Source organism: Lates calcarifer, linkage group LG7_1 (genome assembly GCF_001640805.2).
Source record: "Lates calcarifer isolate ASB-BC8 linkage group LG7_1, TLL_Latcal_v3, whole genome shotgun sequence".
Lineage (NCBI taxonomy): Eukaryota > Metazoa > Chordata > Actinopteri > Centropomidae > Lates > Lates calcarifer.
In genome coordinates, this window is record NC_066839.1 from 7,033,449 (window position 1) to 7,051,643 (window position 18,195).

General features: G+C 38.8%; 1 protein-coding gene across 2 annotated transcripts in view; it reads right to left on the bottom strand.

Moving 5' to 3' along the window:
* Window positions 1-6,773: 6,773 nt before the first annotated feature.
* rngtt (RNA guanylyltransferase and 5'-phosphatase) overlaps window positions 6,774-18,195 on the bottom strand; it is an 80,083-nt gene continuing 68,661 nt past the window's right edge. For both annotated transcript variants that reach the window (XM_018661702.2, XM_018661701.2), the window contains 3 exons: window positions 17,932-17,998; window positions 8,988-9,111; window positions 6,774-7,190 (listed from right to left, as the gene is read on the bottom strand). In XM_018661702.2, the coding sequence (XP_018517218.1) occupies window positions 7,024-7,190; window positions 8,988-9,111; window positions 17,932-17,998 (358 nt within the window). In that variant the 3' untranslated portion in view covers window positions 6,774-7,023. The remainder of the gene's footprint in view (window positions 7,191-8,987; window positions 9,112-17,931; window positions 17,999-18,195) is intronic.

Sequence of the window (18,195 nt, forward strand, 5' to 3'; positions counted from 1 at the left end):
GATCCCACACTGGACAGAACAGGTTAGTAAAGCATGAAATAAGCTAGTCTCAAGGCATAAACCTTTACACCTGTTCCCACTTGGCCTCCATTTTTGTTGTCTCGTCTTGACATAATGAATAGTTCAAACGGTGATATTAGAACACACTTTAACAGGCTGCATACTTTCACTTTCAGGACTTGATTCAGCTCAATAACATCTTTTTATCGATGTCCTTCAAACTTCATGTCCTTAATAGTCTCCAACTCAAGTGGAGATGACCCTGATGAAACACTAAGCATTAGATATCTGGATACTTCTTCGCAACTTCAGCTAAGAAAAGGTCTGATGGTGGAACAAATAGGAACAGTCAGATGATTGCACAGGTTGCAAATAAATCCTGGGGGACATCAAATTAATTTGGAAGAGAAAACAATAGCACAGAAAAAAAAAATCTTTACCCAAACTGTCTGTTCTGCTTTGAGGTTCACCTTTGATCCTCCTTCTTATTGTTGGGTGTACTCATGGTTTTCCTGTGCAATGAGGGATTATTAGAGACATCAAAGGTAAGTGCACTTCGATTGGTTCATCAGAACTGCTTGTTGGATGGTCAGATAGCTTCAAAAACCCTGTTTTCCGACACCTTTTTGAGGTCAGAATAGAGCAGTGTGTCCAACCATTTCTGTAATTTTCTGAAATTGATGATCTGACATCCTCAACCACTTCTTTCCAGCACCTGGCCAGCTGTGTGAGGGCAGACTTTTCTCTCTCTCTCGCTCTCCTTTGATTCCAACTATTTCTGTCACTTTTCATGTAGGACTAAACAACTGAGTGCAACACCATGAATCCAGGAGAGACTAAATAAAAAAAAAATGCTCCGTTAGCATAACTCAATGGGTTAGCTACCACTCAACTGGTAGGTAATCTGGAAAAACAGCTGACTGCTCACATTTGTTGTCCTTTGGGATTTATATTTATCTATGTGCTGCATTAAAAGATCTCAGCAGTTACTTTAGGGAGAATGATGTTTTTATAACAAAGAGAAGAAAAGACCAAAGATTAAAACAAAAAAATCTAAAATAAAAAACTAAGCTGTAGCTTTCTTATGTGTTTTCACTGATGTTTTCTATTGCAAGTTGTGTTGAAATACCTCAAACAGGCTTTGCAGGTCAAACCAGAGGTCATGGTGCAGCACTATCAGACTGTTCAAAGACATTCTCTAATTATGAATGGTATCATCAGAAGCAGTTAAAATACAGCCCACTTTGTGTTTTAAGCATAAACTCTAGAGCTTTTTTGCCAAGGTCCTTGTACTGTTAATGATTCTAAAAGATTTTTGAAAATGTCAGTCACAAAACAAAAAGAAAATTACACCCACTGGCTGAATGTACCCCTCCACCTCTTGTCCTCCAGTACTGACATTCTCACATGCACCAAAGTTAATGGAGTAAAGAAAAAAACATGAACCACATCTCATTCTTTAATTTTCTGGGTTTTTACTTTTTGGTAGCTCACGGGCAGAAAAAATCATTGACTTTAAACAAACTTGGTGAAACTGCAGAAAACTTATTGGTAAAGTGATTTGATGATGATTACAGAAAATGTTGGTGTGCTGAAGGAGCAGCGCTGCGTGTTACAGTCGTTGGAGGCATCTTTGAAAAAAAAAAAAAAGGGAGGAAATTCAATAAAAAATGACCTGACCTTTTCAGTGTAAACGCAGGCGATCGTTGCTGCTTATTTCCCTGCCACTCTGTATCCAGTCACTGGGGCTTTAATAGAGCAGGCGCTGAGTAAATGATGTGAACAGGGAAAAATGGCAAAAAACATCCTCCAAAATAAAAGCATAAAGGAAAACTCTGTGGATTTTACACCTCAAAGTCAGTTTTTACACACCACAACGTTCCTGTGGCTGTGGAAGACTTTGTTAGGTCTAACGTCAACCTAAAAAAATGGTAATTTTTGCTGTATAGATTATTCCTATGTACTTAATATCTTTTTGTGTGCAAAACCATTGGATTCCAAAGATAAATGCAGGTCACTGAATGAGACTTTACTTTAAAAATGTAATTAGTTAATTTGTCTTTTGACATTTCTTTAGTTTTATAGCTCTCTTTTCAATAGTTACTTTTTATTTAGTGAAAGGTTGGACGTTAATGAAAATGTTTTATCTTAGTTTATGTTGATGCATTTAAAGGACCAGTGTGTAGGATTTAGGGGATCTATTGGCAGAAATATAATCATCATAATTATGTTTTTTATTAATTACCTGAAACTAACAATTGTTGTGTTTTTGTTTGCTTATTGCAAACCCTTCCTATCTACAATGGAGTAAGGGTCCACCATGTTGCACCTCCATGTTTTTACAGGAGTCCAGAACGAACAAACCAAACACTGACTCTGGAGAGGGCCTTCAGTATTTTAACGTTACATGAAGCACCTGAAGGTAAGGGATGCCACTAAATTTACACACTGGTCCTTTAACACTGATTATTAGCGACATTACAGGCACACTCATGCTGAATAAAGTCAGTTTAGGAGTTGGGGCTGGTACTACATGGACAGTAAAAACATTAATGTTCCTGTGGAGTTTTGTCAAATCTAAGAAAATAAAACAATAATTACGGGCAATGTTACAAATCTGAGCAGGACTGATTTGTCTGAAGAGAAAAGTTTGACTGGTGCATCCCGATGGGCAAACCCACAACAATCAAACCCCATTTGTAATAACCTGTAGTTTTCCCATAAATGTACTGCAAACTGATCAGAGTGTGCATTAACATGAGGATGGCAGCCTCGCTGTGCTGCTGTTACAAATGATGCCAGCAGAATGGGCTGTCTGCTGTCACAAACAACCACCTCCTGATTGCTACCTCTGATGGAGACAGAGGACCAACGCCGCAGCTTCATCACCACTCGCCCCAAATGGGAGTCGTTTGTTGCCACATGGCATCACGCCTGAGAAGAGCTTATGAGAAGGAGAATCTGCGATAATAGATTTGTGGCGCCATGCCTCCTCGACTCCAGCAGCTGAAAAATTTATGCAATTAAATTTCTAATTTCAGCAGGGTAATCAGGTCAGGACTGTCTGACTTCATTATCAAGAGCAAAGCTTGTTATTAAAATCAATGCGATCAAGACTTGATTCACAGTCGTGACTTTAGGGTTCACTGGAGCTCAAATTCCTCTTTTTTGAGCTTATGGGAGAGGAAGTTATCATTAGCAGTTTTTAGAACCTCTGCAAAACCTTGATATATGTCTATAAATGGTTCTACTTTAATGTCAAATATTTCAAATTTAATCCCTGAAAAAGGAAGAACTGCAGTTAAATTAGGACTACCACACACAAGTTATCAGAAACGATTTGGTATTTGGAGTAGATTATTTCTGAGGAAATGGATGTAAACTGGACTTTTGGCTTTTTTGTTTTTTCCAAGACAATAATAAAAAAAAGTCACATAAACAGTATGACAGAGAATATTCCACAGGAACCCCATCCTTGCACCTCTGATCACAGAGACACAGAGAGCGAGCCCCATAAATGCATTATTCAAAATGCAGATATAATATTGAGATGATAATGGCCTGGCAAATCATCTCTTCTGATTTAATATCCTTGTGGAGCTTTGCGGCAACTTCCAGCCTAACACCTGAACTGAAAAAAAGTGAACCTCATAATCTTCACTGCACCACCTGTGCTCGAGCAAAGACGCCTCGTATGTTTACAATTCCACATCCATACAGTCACAGCGGTCCCCCTTCCTGCCTCCTGCACTCGAGGGCACAAACACACCCAGGGAAAACACATTATTGATGTTTTCCTGGAGCTGCCTTTCTGGCGTGCTTGTGTGTGTTTTCTCCAGCTTTTACCCTAGCAGGAGAACGGTGCAGAAACCCCTGCGAAGGGAGGGCGTGTTGCCAAAGGGGGAGGTTTGGTATAAAACAGGTTTCAGTTAATATTAGATCAGGCAACAAAATAGCTCAGTTTGAGAGGATGGAGGATGAATTTAAGTGAATGGAGTTTTAAAAAAAGGGGGGTGGGGGGGTAGGTATATAAATGTGTCTGCTGTTGTGGATCCTAATGCACCTGCTGCATGAGAGCAGTGATGTCTCAGCGGCAGCAGCCTCAACCTCACGACAAAAAGGTGAGCGAGGCTTTGATGAGAATCAGCCAGCTTTCATGTGCAGCCAGAGGGGAAGAGAGCCCTGGGAGTACAGCTCATCTATCTCTGCTATAAGAAGAACAGTGGCCTCAGGCACCTCAGGCACCACACACACACACACACACACACACACTCGAACACAAGAACAGGCTTGATTTGTTACACCCTCATGTGTTATACTCCACTGACTTAAATTCACTCCCTAACTCCTGATCTAAATTTTCCACGCTGCATGACGAACCACTGCCGTCACCCCCGTCTTAAAATAAGCACAAACTCTGACTCTCGTGCCTAAAAATACACCTTATTTTTTACTGCATACAACACAGATTTCAAACAAACTTCCACAACACAATTGTTCTGAAATGCATACTTTTAGTCAAGACAGAAAAAGAAATATTCACCAAATGTTGAATCATTTCAGTAGCAGAGAGACCGTCCCTCATGAAAACAAAAAAGAGCAATAAATAAAGCTGCTGGGAGACGTTATTTCAGTCTGATTACACAGTCTGGACCAAATCAAGAATGTCAATGCACCAGTCAACTCATGTTACAAGTCTGCTGCATGTGAAAGCTGCAGAGTAAATCATTTCTACAAACACTACAGTGGGTGATAAACAGTGCAGATGGGCAACACTCCTAGCAACAGGCAGGCAACAACGTGGGCAACAGGGTAAGAAAAAAAAAAAATCAAATGTTCCCTGGCAACAAGGTTTTTCAATGGGATTAAAATAAAGGAGCAATGATGGGTGTGTTCAAAAATCAGAAGGGAAATTATCTTCATTTTCCTGCCTTTGACAGGGAGGTCAGGGGTCAAACAACAAGAGTGTGTTTAAGAGCTGGTGGAAATTTGATTCGAGAGGAGCCTCTGCTTCAGCCAGAGCATGTGTCTGTTATGACACAGGTTCATGTGTTGTTCCTGAGTGAGACATCTTCAGGAAGTGGCAAACAGACACATTTCCTTATATTTTAAGATAATGGATTGAGTGTTTCTCCTCATATTCCTGTCAGAAGCTGCAGATAAATATTTGTTTGTGTGGAGGCTGATGGATATTCAATAGCCAAATTAAATCTCACAGATTTAAGCAGTGAGATGGTTATGTAGAAGAACACCGTTTCAGCCTTGTTACCACCAGTTTTATCCAAAGTGATTGATTTTTATGTTTTTATTAGGTTATTTATTAATTTTCATGAGTATGTATGATTTTTTGAAAGATTAGAGCATTTTGATTGGAATTTGTATTTGTATTTTTTGTAATGAACTCTGAAAGTGATTTTAAAGCAACACTACAAAACTTTCACTGTGCAACAGAAACAGTGACCTCTACAGCCTGAAGTGGTAATTACAGGACGCTGGCACATTAAATTCTATTGGGCTCCAAGTCTGAGTGGTTACAGCTAAGAAGCTGACCACTAACAGCAAACAAAGCTTATCAATCACTAAGGCAGGGGTTGACAAATGAAAGAAAGAATTACCAAGCTATCTGTGACATAGTGCCGTGAAATGCTACTCACTAGCATTACAACTCCATGTACCATCAAAATCAATACTGATGATGTTATTTTAAGCTAAAATAGTTACATATTGTTGCTTTAAGGTAAAGGTCATTGTGGCTACATGGCCAGCTAGCTACATCCAGGAAAAATAGTGTCAGAAAGACCGTAGAGGGGATTGATGCAACTGCACGAATTGTTGTTGTACAAAATAAATGTTGAACCACTGATGAAATAACGTACAGAAATAACAGCTCTTAAATGAACATAATTCACTGACTTGCAGCTTCTGTCTGACTGAAAATGATATCAGCAGGATGTCTGCTACTTGCTACTGGTTAGTTTGGGCCCATAATCTCTCCAACAAGAAACTGGCTTAAAATGAACACAATGTCAGACTGAATGACTGAAGTTAAATGAGGATGCATGACAACATGTGCCTAATGAGAATGTTCCCACCCACAGGAGATGAGGAGTCACTGAATGATTTGATGAGTTCACCAGATCACCAGATCTCAACGCAGCTTCACAAAATCAAATACAGAAATATCTTCTAGAAGAATGATGTATATAACTATGTCAAGAGACAATGAAACCCTTTTAAGATACTTAAAGATATATTGTTTTTTTTTTATCCCTTTAATTTGTCACCCATGTGTAGCTTGACTTCAGTGTTTTACTCCTTTTGTAGTTGTTTTGTTGAGACTGTGTAATCATGTTGTCACCTCTCCGTCCATCCGTGCAGCCTTTAAAACAAAAGTCCACACAGATGATCTGTATGATCTGATTCTTGTTATGAAAGCATTTGGACGCCTCTGACTTGAGCATCAGAGGCAACACTGTTAACTTAACTGAACCCAAAAGCAAAACCTGTACAGCTTTGTGTTAATCTAAATGAGATCTAATTTTTTTTAAGTGTTGTTTCGTGTTTTAAAAACATTAAGACAGGAGAATGAGCTTCGATTATGTTTACTCCTTCAAAACAAATTAATGAACTAGTTGACAAAACACAAACAAGGTCTGCATTGTCAGGTGTTATTTGTAGCCATAACAATATCCCTGTTGATAAATGCCAATTAGTTCAGACTTTAAAAAAGATAAATAGGAAAAAAAAACCAAACAAAAAAAAAAAACTAAGCATCATGTTTTTCAATTTAATAAGAACACCAGCAATTAAAGCTACAAAGAAGTCTACAAGGTAAATTAATGACGTTGAGGCAGTCAACAAAATCTTTGTGAAGTCCTTACATGTACAGGATGATAAAGCAAATGTGCAGAGGGTAACAAAGCCTTGAAATGTCTGTTTTCCGTCAGGGGGAGGGATGATGAGGCTGGTGATGTGGATGTACACAGTGACTGTGGAGCAGTCCAGAAGGCCCGGGCCGCGGGGCTACGGGATGGCCCGGTTGGGTCTCTTTGGAGGGGGAGGGGGCATTAGCTCAGCGTCTGGGTCTGGCGGGTGTTTCCGGTTCTGGGCTTGGACTCCCTGAGCACAGCGGTCCAGATACTCCAACAGGATTTCCTTAGTGACGGGCTCCTGGATGCTTTTACACACAGCTGGGGAGAGAAAGAATGAACACACACACACACACACACACACACACACACACACACACACAGGAGGGAAGAAGTTACTACAGAGACGGTGACAGACTCTTCCAGCAGCAAGATTTATGCTTCAGTCACTTTAGCACAAGAGGAAACAACACTGAACCGACTGTCTGGTAAACCCTTCCCCTGAATGGCAGTAATAATGATGTGCATGGGGCTGTAGTAAGAGAACTTTCCAAAAAGCAAAAACACAAGAGCAGCTTTGTAAAGAATGGATTAAACATTGTTTACCTGTTCCAGCTTAAGCTGCAGACATTCACATGCCTGAATAAGTAGCTTAATGCTTACAGCAGTGAACATTTACAACAGGTTGCTTTAAATTTATCACCTATGTAAGCAGCAAATGAACATATAATAAATTGTTTGCAACAAATTAAACTTTAGTTTTAAGCAGCTGTAAATGTAAGCTGCTGTTTTAGTCTTAATTGATGTGCTGTTATAACTGTTATATATTATCATGTGTAACCTCACACTGTCTATGGGAAATCTCCACAGGACCCAAAATACCTCTTCCCGCTTCACAGCTCCATTGGCATATTCATGACCATGCCGCGTCACCAACATGTGGATGACTACTTTATAAATGGAACACAGTGTTATCAGCTCGGGCAGAAATGCAGCACTGTCTGTCTGGATTTTAGATAAAAGGTGCTTTTGCCATCTGGGTTCGAAGGCTGCACAACAGCCTGCCTGAGGATCTAAAGCTTAATAATTCAAGACTATCTTTTCTATCTTCTATCAATTCAGCCTATTCTTTAAATGTATTTTCTCTCGCTTGTGCTTCTTGTTTTTATTGCTTCAATTTGTACTTTTATGTGCTTCCTTGTACAGCGTTGTAAAGTCAACATTTAGGTGACTGCTACACAAACAAGGTTTATTACTGTGGTAAACTATTACTTTCACATTCCTTCTCCATCTTCTTTGTTTTTCACCATTTGTTTTGAGAAGCTGTTACAGCTGTACAGTTTTCATAGCACCATTTGAGAAAAAGTGTTTGTTCAGAATTCAAATCAGAGTTAAATCACTCTGTTCTATCTTTTATTGAACCGTGGAACTAAAATTACTTTGACTCTTTAAGATAAAACAGTAGCTCAGCTACTGCACAATTTGAAGACAATTACCTTTAAATATTACAAACTTTTACAAAAACATTTCAACAAAAAAGTTGTCATACACTCAGTTAAATATAGTAAACATTTCTACAGCTTTACAAAGCAAGACATGTTGATTATGTTACTACAGTTCTGCTTTAGGCACTTAATCACCTCAGCAACCATTTATAACATATTTAAAGCTACATTAAATATCTTTTTTCCCGACAGATGTAAACAAAACACTGACAAATCATCACCTTGTGTTAGCAAACGCCTGCTTATTTACACATTCAGCAGATATGGAGCAACATCATTACTCATTTGGACTCGTGCTGCAAATGTACGACCAATATTCACTCTTCTTTTAGTTCTGTTTATCTCTACCAACTCTGTAGGGCAAATATTCATATCTGATTTTGTATGTCTGTTGTTGTGAGCAGTGGGTTTACATTTGAATGTTTGAATGCCTGTTTTCTCTAGTCACACACACTGTCTCTTATTACAGAAATTAAACTAAGACAGAAGGCTGATGTGAATTAAAGATAAAGCGGGTCATTAATCGCAGTCTGACGGGTTGTTATTCACTCAGATAGACACACAGATAGAGGAGACAGTGAGATATTAACAAATTAACTGTTGGAAGTCTTACCCATGGCTGTATCGTAGGAGTTGGGGAAGCTCTTGTCCACCCTCTGCCTCATGAACACCCAGCTGTTGTTGGCAAAGGTGCACTCGATGATCTTGTTGTCGTACTGCTTCAGCTCTTTAGTGGCCTGTGCACAAAAAGATGAAAGGACACAGATGGTTTGTACTTTCCCAGCAGAGTGCAAGAAAATACCAGTGTAATTTTATAAATCCTGTGAGGTATTTTGTCGCAGTCAGAAGCTATGGACTTAAATCATCATAACAAGTCTCAGGGACGTTGCTGCATTGATGAATGCCAACAGCTCACAGTGACTGGCATATCTAACTGCAGTTTCAAAAGTCATATGAATATGATGCTAATTATTATCATCACTTTTGCTATTACTACTTACCAATTGACACTTTAAGTGGCAAAATGAAGCTTCAGCCAGCTTGGAAGGCAACGTCAAAATGCAATAAATGGAAGTTACAAAATGGAAATGCAGCTACAGTGACAACGACGTTAAAAGTTGAATAAGATACAATAAACGTGCAGCCCAGCATGATGATGGTGATGATACTGGCTCTGGCCCCAGCAACAAATACAACTGTAAGTTTAACATTACACAGAAATTCTTGTTTTAAATTTGTTTGTATTACACAAGAACCTGCAACTAGTGATTATATTCATTAGAGATTAATCTTGTGATTGTCATTTCAGTTAATTGATTTATCCTTTAGTCTCTAACTTACTAACTCTAACTAGTTTCCCAGAGCCAAACGTGATGCTTTCAAATGATTTGTTTTGCTCCATCAACAGTCCAAAACCTCAATTTACAAAGATATAAAAAAAGAGAAACGCAGTAAATCCTCACATTTAGGAAGTTGAAAGCAACAAATATTCAGCATTTTGCTTTATAAATTGTCAATTGACTTTATAGTTACTATTTATGTCTTTGTATACAGTTGTTAGAACCTTTTTGAGTTTTTCAGGCTTGTTTTATATGTAGCATATGTTCATAATGTATATAGTATTGTAGATTTTAAAGTTTTTGAAAGTAACTTATCTACTTCTGCTGTTGTATCACTTCAGTTTCACTATGTGGTGTCAATAAAGTTTATTTCATGTTAATAAATTAACTGTTTAAGCACATCTTAATCATCATTAGTGGATGGAGAGTTGGTACGTGATAACAGACTGACAGAAGGAGACCTTGGGATTTGGGTGAAAGCCCTAGGAGAAAAACCTAGTAAGGTGACCTTGAGTTCATATTATTTTGTGTAACCATCATTGTCAGGGTCAAAATAAACTCTAAACATCACATGGATATTATATAATATCTGAGAGTGTTGATTTTGTGTCACGAGTGTTACCACGAAGCAAATAAATGTATTAACATCAACACCCAGAAATTACTATAGTGACTTCAGAAAGTATTCCTATTTACAAAGACGACCCAACTATGATGCTTGATGAAAATCAATATTGAGACAAAGGAGGTGAAACATCTAGAAGAATGAAGATTTTAAGATTCAAGAAAATGACTGTTATTGAGAGAATCATTTGACAAACAATCCATATTAAATGATCTAAGATAAATGGACTTTCCTTTGTCGCAATTCCACTCAGAGATTTAGGATAAAACTGGTGTATTCATACATAAACATTGACAGATACTTGCACAGCATGAGAGTCTGTATCTCTGTGATGTAGCCCCAAACAAAGCAGTGCAACAGCAGTTCCTGCTCGTCCTACTGAGCTATAGGATCACTGACTTATTACATCATACTCTGCTTTGAAAACAAAATCAACTCTACGCACTGAGCACACTGTAACACTGTTTAAGTATATGAAAATGGCACACGATACTGAAGATCAAGTATGAGTCAAAGAAGACATTTGAGCATCTGTTGTTTATTTGTCGAGGGACTGTGTCTCACTGAGAGGATTCTCAGGACTTGGAAAATGCAAATCCCAGAGCTGCTGGGAAATGAAAAGTGCAGCTGAAATAGTGTAATGGTGGGCTTTTAAAGAAATCAAAAATACAACAATATGAGTCATTATGTGCTTGTCTGTGATTTTTCACCCTGACTTCGTGGAAAGAGGCTGTTCAGACAAAGAGGCTGACCTCCATGGCTCAGTGTGAACACGTGACCTCCAGCAAAGGTCAGAGCGTGACCACTGTTGCCAGGAAAGCGTCGGCGTTTGGCAAGTCGCAAAAAAATACGATGTAAGAGCTTGTATGATCCTGGAGTGTGGGGCATCTGGGCTCTCAGTGGGGGTCGAAATCACACAGGAAGAAAGAGAGTGTGTGAGGAAGGAAGACAGAAAGGGAGAGGAAGAATACATGCCAAAGAAAGAAACTGTAGATACTGGATTTCATATGATGACCCTGACAATTTGTAACTCATTATCTCATAATGAGTCACAGTCGTTATTTCAAAATTATGAAGTATCTCCAAAAACATCTTTCTTTGATCTCAGTTTAAAGACACTCAGTACATTAATAAGACTGACTGTAAATTAAACATTTCTTTACTTCATCTATGATCTAAAGAAGCGAAAGAATCTCTAAGCTTTCCTAAAGCTCAACACAGCACGCTGCCAGAAAACTGTGAAGGGCAGTACAGGCAGGCAGGACGCGGTGCTGCTGCAGGCTGGGATCTCTTCCTGCTGGTGAAGGGTGACATGTTGGCTGCCATTTTTCATCACCACTTGGTGCTTAATCCGTCCAAATCTGTCTCATTATGGCAGCACACGTGTGATACCAGTTATCAGGGACTTTGACGGTCGAACTCTTCATCAGCCAGTGTTGCACTGCTGCAAGGGGAGAGGAGCTCGGTTCTCCCGCCTTTTCATCCAATGTAAAGATTATATTTATTATAAAGAATAAAAAAAAGAAAAGGGTGAAAGCGCTCATGCCAGTCCTGATACTAGCAAAGTGAAAAGCCTGTTTTATATCTGCTGCTGTATAACCAGCTAGGAAACAATACTCATGAAACCCAAAAGGAAACATTTACTGACATATCCCCTGCTAGTGCTTCAGTTGTCAGAACAACTTGTTTGGATAAATTATAGAAGGGCACAGGAACTGTAAAAGGTTGCATTCTGCAATTAGTGACATTAGTCATTTTTGTGTTCTAACACCTCTTACAAAACACCATATTGATGTCCACTTTCTTGTAAATAGTGTCACCAGAAAGAAAATTTGAGTTTTAACACACAGGCTCATGTCCATAAAAAGATGAATTATTCCTGACATACATGTGTCTTTATACACGTAGTGATATCCTACGAATGATTACTTCTCAGAAACATACACTATTCTTGGGATTTCTCGCCCATAACAAAATGTGATTTTTAACAGAACTGCAGAAAATCATAAAATGATGATTTTTTGATGTTATTGTTTCACATTCAGCTGATTATGTGGTAGTAGAAAACTGCCAGCACCACACAGAACACATCCTACAGGTGTTTCTCATGAGAAAAGGCAGCGATCTTTGTTGAGCAGCAGGATATATCTGGGTCTAAATCCCTGGCATCCAAACCAAAGACAGTGAGAATGGGACCCAACGCATAAAAAAAGGGTTAGTTTCTCTCCCACAAAAACCAAACATGCACAACATTATGTCTGCTATATCATATAGTAAAGCAGAAACTGGAACCAAAACACATCTGACCTTTTACCAGCCTGAGCACAACAAGGACAGTCAACTTGTTTCTTTATCAAATATTGGAATCCGCGTCAGTCACACACACTCAGTCGGCACTCTGCTGCAGTTTATTGCAGGACTTTCATGGAGATAGCGACACGGATGAGTAAACATTCAAAGATTGTAATTTCCTTGAATAGCTTGTTTTGTTTTCCTGACACTGCCTTTGTTTCATTCTAGACTTAATCAGAACCGGCCCTGAGGTCTGCGACACGGCAGCACTCGGGTCCATTTTAATAACAAGGAACCAGATGAAAGAATATATAAGTAGAGAGAGGATATAAGATGCAGAAGAGCATGAACATGAACAAACACTGCCTCAGAGGGAACAACACAGCTGATGGAAAGCATAAAAACTAATGTTCAATCTTTAATATGCTTTCAAACAGAATACATTAGATGTCTTCTGTCCATTAATATCAACTCCTTAAAATACACAAGTCAACTGAGTGACTCAGCAAACAGAGTGAATTGTAAAGTTAAAATAGTCGACTCACATGCTGCATTATCTGCAGTGTAATTACCACCAATTACAGCTATACATGGCCTTAAATAGCTGTGTCACAGAACAAACAAATGTGAGTCCAACAACTCAGAGACTCCTCATGAAGCCATTACATGACGCCAGCATCATGTTTCTGGTGAATACGTATAATACTGATCATTATCCCACACGTTCAGATCGACTGTCACACCAGGACCGAGAAGATCTCTGAGGAGAAAAACAAGGTAATAATGTGTAAATGAGGCCAGTGATGGGGAAGCAGGCGTACACTGTCAGATCTGCCAGTTAGACAAGTTACAAGACACAAAAAGAACAGCACAGACTTCCACTACACAATCCAGTTGTGTTGTGTTTTTAACTTTCCTCTTTATTGATTAGTTTGCTTTTTGTGCAGCATGATTGAGCGTCTTAAGTTTTTCAGGTAGAGAAAATATTCATAGTTTTCAAACCCACATCTCAGATAACAGGACAAAAGCTGTGGGCAAGAGAATGAAAACTTATTTAAACGTCAATGAGAAAGTGCTCCTGTTGATTAAACAGAAAAACTCTTTGTCTCACGCTCACTTAATGATGCCTATGGGGTCGTACAAATTGGGGAAATCATTGAAGGTAAAAACAGTCAGAGGCACTTCAGCACTCAGCAGGTGAAGCACACGCTGCCAAACTCTCACCACTTCATCAAAGCCGCCAGTCTTTGACAGAGAGCTGCTCTTATCTCCCTCTCTGGTGACTACATCTGTCAGGCACCATTCACATTATTTATGATTAATGAGCTGTACGCACAGGCCACATATAGCTCTGCACAGGAAGCTGACTCCATGAAACTGTGAAACTAAACCTAAACGTGGAGTCAATAGCCATCATTTCTAGTAGGCTTTAGCAAATTATACCTATTCTACAAGTGAGACCATGAAAACTCCTCTTATTCTCTTATTCTCAGGCACTATGGATTGTAACAGGAGTAGAAATAAGTGGTGGGTAGGAGTCTTTGATTTGACTCCAATTTTTGGTGCCATGATTCAATTCAGAATCAATTAAAATGTGTCTTGATACAATAAAAAGAAAGGAGGGCATTATATTTTGGCTCTTATTCCAAACCACTGACTTCTGTCTTTCGTTCACTGAGCTGCAAATGAATCATAACTGATAGTTAAACTGACTGTTCTTGATTGGATCATTGTCTGATAAGGCTGAGAAAGGTGTGTGAGTGTATGCAGCGTTTCATGTAAGTTAACTGCATTAACTCAGAAGCATCTTAAAGTCGTCCTCCTGTATGACAATAATGAAATTAAATCATAATTTACTGCCTAACATCACTGGTAAAATGATTTCTGTAAAAACAGCAGTTGTGAAGTAAAGGGTGAAAAAAAAACAAGTGCCATGCTCGGCTGAGTTGTTGTTAATGTTATGTCTCTAGAAGTGGAGAACTGCCTCTGCTGCAACTTTTAACATCGTTATCCAAAATGCTATACTGACAAAGGGCTTTTAAAGTGAAACTGACTGTGGACTGAGTTATTTTCTTCACCCCACAAGAGTTGGCAGAAGTTTTGTGAAGTGCTGCAGTGTGTGTTGGTTAGTCTGTAGGTGAAGGGGTTCAGAGTATTCACAAGATACTTCACCTTTGTCTTGCCTTTTTTTTGAAGTACAAGATTACTCTAGATTACACTCTACACCGTCTGGGTGCTGCACTGTGTTCTTGCAATGGAAAAGAGCATAGGTTTCAGAGCAGCAACCCTGAGATTCTCAGGTTGTTAGAGGTCGAGATTTGTGCATCTCTTAAAAAAAGGTTTAACAGAACAACAAGCAGGAATGATCAGACAAAAAGATCAGGTTGTAAACAAGCTGACCTTTCAGCCAGATGATATCACTTTATTTAGAGGTGAAACTAGAAGTGAGTGCAAGCACAATGTCTTTAATAATCCCTCACTGCACAGGAAAACCATTGTAAGGGATGTTTACAACAGACAGTCTGGGCAGTAATTTTACTCCTCGAAATAAGTTTGACTAACCCGGGAGTCTATTTACAACCTGCCCGATCATTTGGCTGTGGTGTGTGCCCTGTTGGACCTATACTTGGAGATGTTGCTGCATTCCCAGATCTCACAAATTTGGTGATTACAGTGTCACTACAGCCACTAGAAACTGTGGACAAATAATGCAGTGGGCAGAATGTGCTTTAGTTTCAACAAGCAAAAGAAGGCTGCAATGCTCCAGAGACTGACCACTTTATTACATTTCTTCCTTTCTGAGCAGATGCAATGGACATATAATTAGTAACTCTTGCACGCATTAACAAGATTACAATTGTATCTTTAATATACGTTCATCCACAATAAACTATTTTCAGCCTATGCTCATGAAGTCTAGAAAAGAGACAAAAGATTCTCAGTTGGCCTGCTCTTTCACAATATCTGTTCTTTTCGAAAGGCTGAGCTGATAAATCATCATGAAAGCTCCCTTCCAAAATTCATTTTAGCAATTCCCTGTAGGTACCAACAGTGTAAGGAATTACAACAATAAGGAGCTAACTTGGAGGAATTGAGCCAATAAAACAGGTTTTCATGAAGATTACAACATTTTTCTAATTACAGAAAAAGTTTGATTTCATTTCTCCAGCAGCTGAATGCTTTCAGATGAGCTGGTGAGTGGATGTGCCTCAAATTACATCTAATCGACACATCGACATTTCTGACATGCCCACGAGCAACACGATGAATATCAAAACTGCTCTGTTGTGGAGCACCGCAGGCCACAAACAAGCACACAAAGAACTATGCAGAGGTGGAACTACATGTCAGATTTATCAGGAACATTATTCAGGCAGCCATAACTACAAGTCACTATGTCCTGTGCTGGCACGCGATTACCATTTTTTAGCATATTCACACTTGGACTGACTACGAAACACATTTCACAGCAAAATTAGCAACATGAAAGCTGACAGAAGATGACCTCGGGGCTGCAGCTTTTTGCTCTGTCTTCCCAAGAGGAGCTTAGAGACCGAGCTGCAAACAGAGACTCTACCTTGTTCAGTAACAGAGCCCAAGGCTGATACATGGGAACCTGGCACAACAGTGACAGCACCAGAGGGAACAGAAACACTCATTTACTTTGTGTCTAAACTGTGACTGTGACTGTTGGAAAGCCTACACATTTCCATACAGAATAATAGCATCAGATAAATGTGCATCAAAACAGATATTGTAGAACAAATGCAACATTTACTATCACATTCCTCCTAAACCTCTTCCATGCCTCAGACCAGTAAATTTCCAGAGATGCTAGTTACTGTGGAGTGCACTTGACTGTGTATATATTACTGTAGGTCAAAGGTCTGATGATGTAGTGGGTGTGTGTGATCCCATCAGACAATATGCAGCCAGGAAACCATTGAACTCAGTCTCATTGTTACAGTAAAAGCAGCTGACATGTGCCTCTCTGTCTGACCGACAGTTCAGTACGTCACAGACAAAATGGACAAAAGCTGAACATAATAAGATAATGTTAGAGCTGCCATGGTTAGCGGATAAATTGATTAGTTACAGAAAATGTGGCAGCAACTTCTCTGATGACCAATCACAGAGTCACAACATTTGCTGGTTAAAGGTTCTGAAATGTGAAGCTTTGCTGCTTCTCTGTCATGTCTGATTGTAAAGTGAATATTTCTTTATGTATTCAGGACAGTGTGTTGAATAAAACAAGCAATTTCAATGCATCATATTGGGAAGTTATGGTGGGCATTTTTCACTATTTCCTGACATTTTATAGATAATCTATTGTATATTAGGGTATAATGATTGATGATTTCCTTTCTTGATAACACTGACATTTTCTGAATAAAACATTGAGTGAATTAATTCACTCAATGTTTTATTTTTCAATACCAAAAAATAGAAAAAAAAAATCACAGTATTAAATATTCAAACAGCAAAGCCTCACGTTAGAGAAGCTGTATGACATTTTTGCTTGAAAAACATCTTAATTGATAAATCAGTTATCAAAGTAGTTGTGACTAATCAATTAATCAACTAATCCTTTAATCTCCTGTGCATATAACTGTAAACAAACATGTGCATACTGTTATATCTATTCTTTACAGAAAAGGGGAAAAAAACTTGCTTTGCTTTCTCAAAAATAACTACAATTCAGCAGTGTGAAACTGCTGTGCAGGAAGTGTTGATTTTCACTGACGGAAGCTCAACGCAAAACAAAAAAAGAGCAAAATACAACAGACTGGGGATCAAAATCTTCCACTTTTGAAAGCAGAGCTGACTGGAATTAAGAAGTAAGCAAGGATGGCATTTCAGTTAAAAACAAAAATTAAAAGCAGCAGGGTGGTGACAGTATATCAAGACGATATGTAAATATGGAGGATGTGTTGAGTTTGCATCAACAGCAAATTAGATTGGGAGCAGACTGTGAAATAGGAAGGTTTCATACGATAAGATGAAATTAAGAATTAAGGGGTGAAGCCAAATAAAAACCTGGTTATCTGTGGTAAATTAATTTACATAAAACAATTAACCAAGAAAGCAACACAACTAAACTGCTAAATACTATACTCTTCATGTCACAACAGATGATGAAAAAACTATTTCTTTAAATCTTGGCAGTGTTAACTTTGCTACATGCCTTCAAAAAAACTTAAATCTTATGTCACACTAAATGGAAGCTGGAAAAGCACAGGGGGGCTTTGGCTTGTTTGCATGAGGATAATTTCAACAAAGCAACACATTTATTTTCTCACCTTCATCTTTGCAAAGGGCCTGTCATAGTTGCCGACGTAGAGCAAGCCGACAGTCTGTGGAAGCAGCCTACAAAGACAAAAAAGATCACGGTTAACACCCTCAGTGCAGGATCTCAACATGAGAGCATCTGAGTGGTAACAGCGGCACGGAGAAATCACTACGCCGCTTCCATTTCCAGCTAGTAACAGAACGGCAGAGATGTGAGATTACACCTCTCTGAGCCCTTCTGTCTCTCTGTGCGCCTTCATGTTTCTAAACTTATA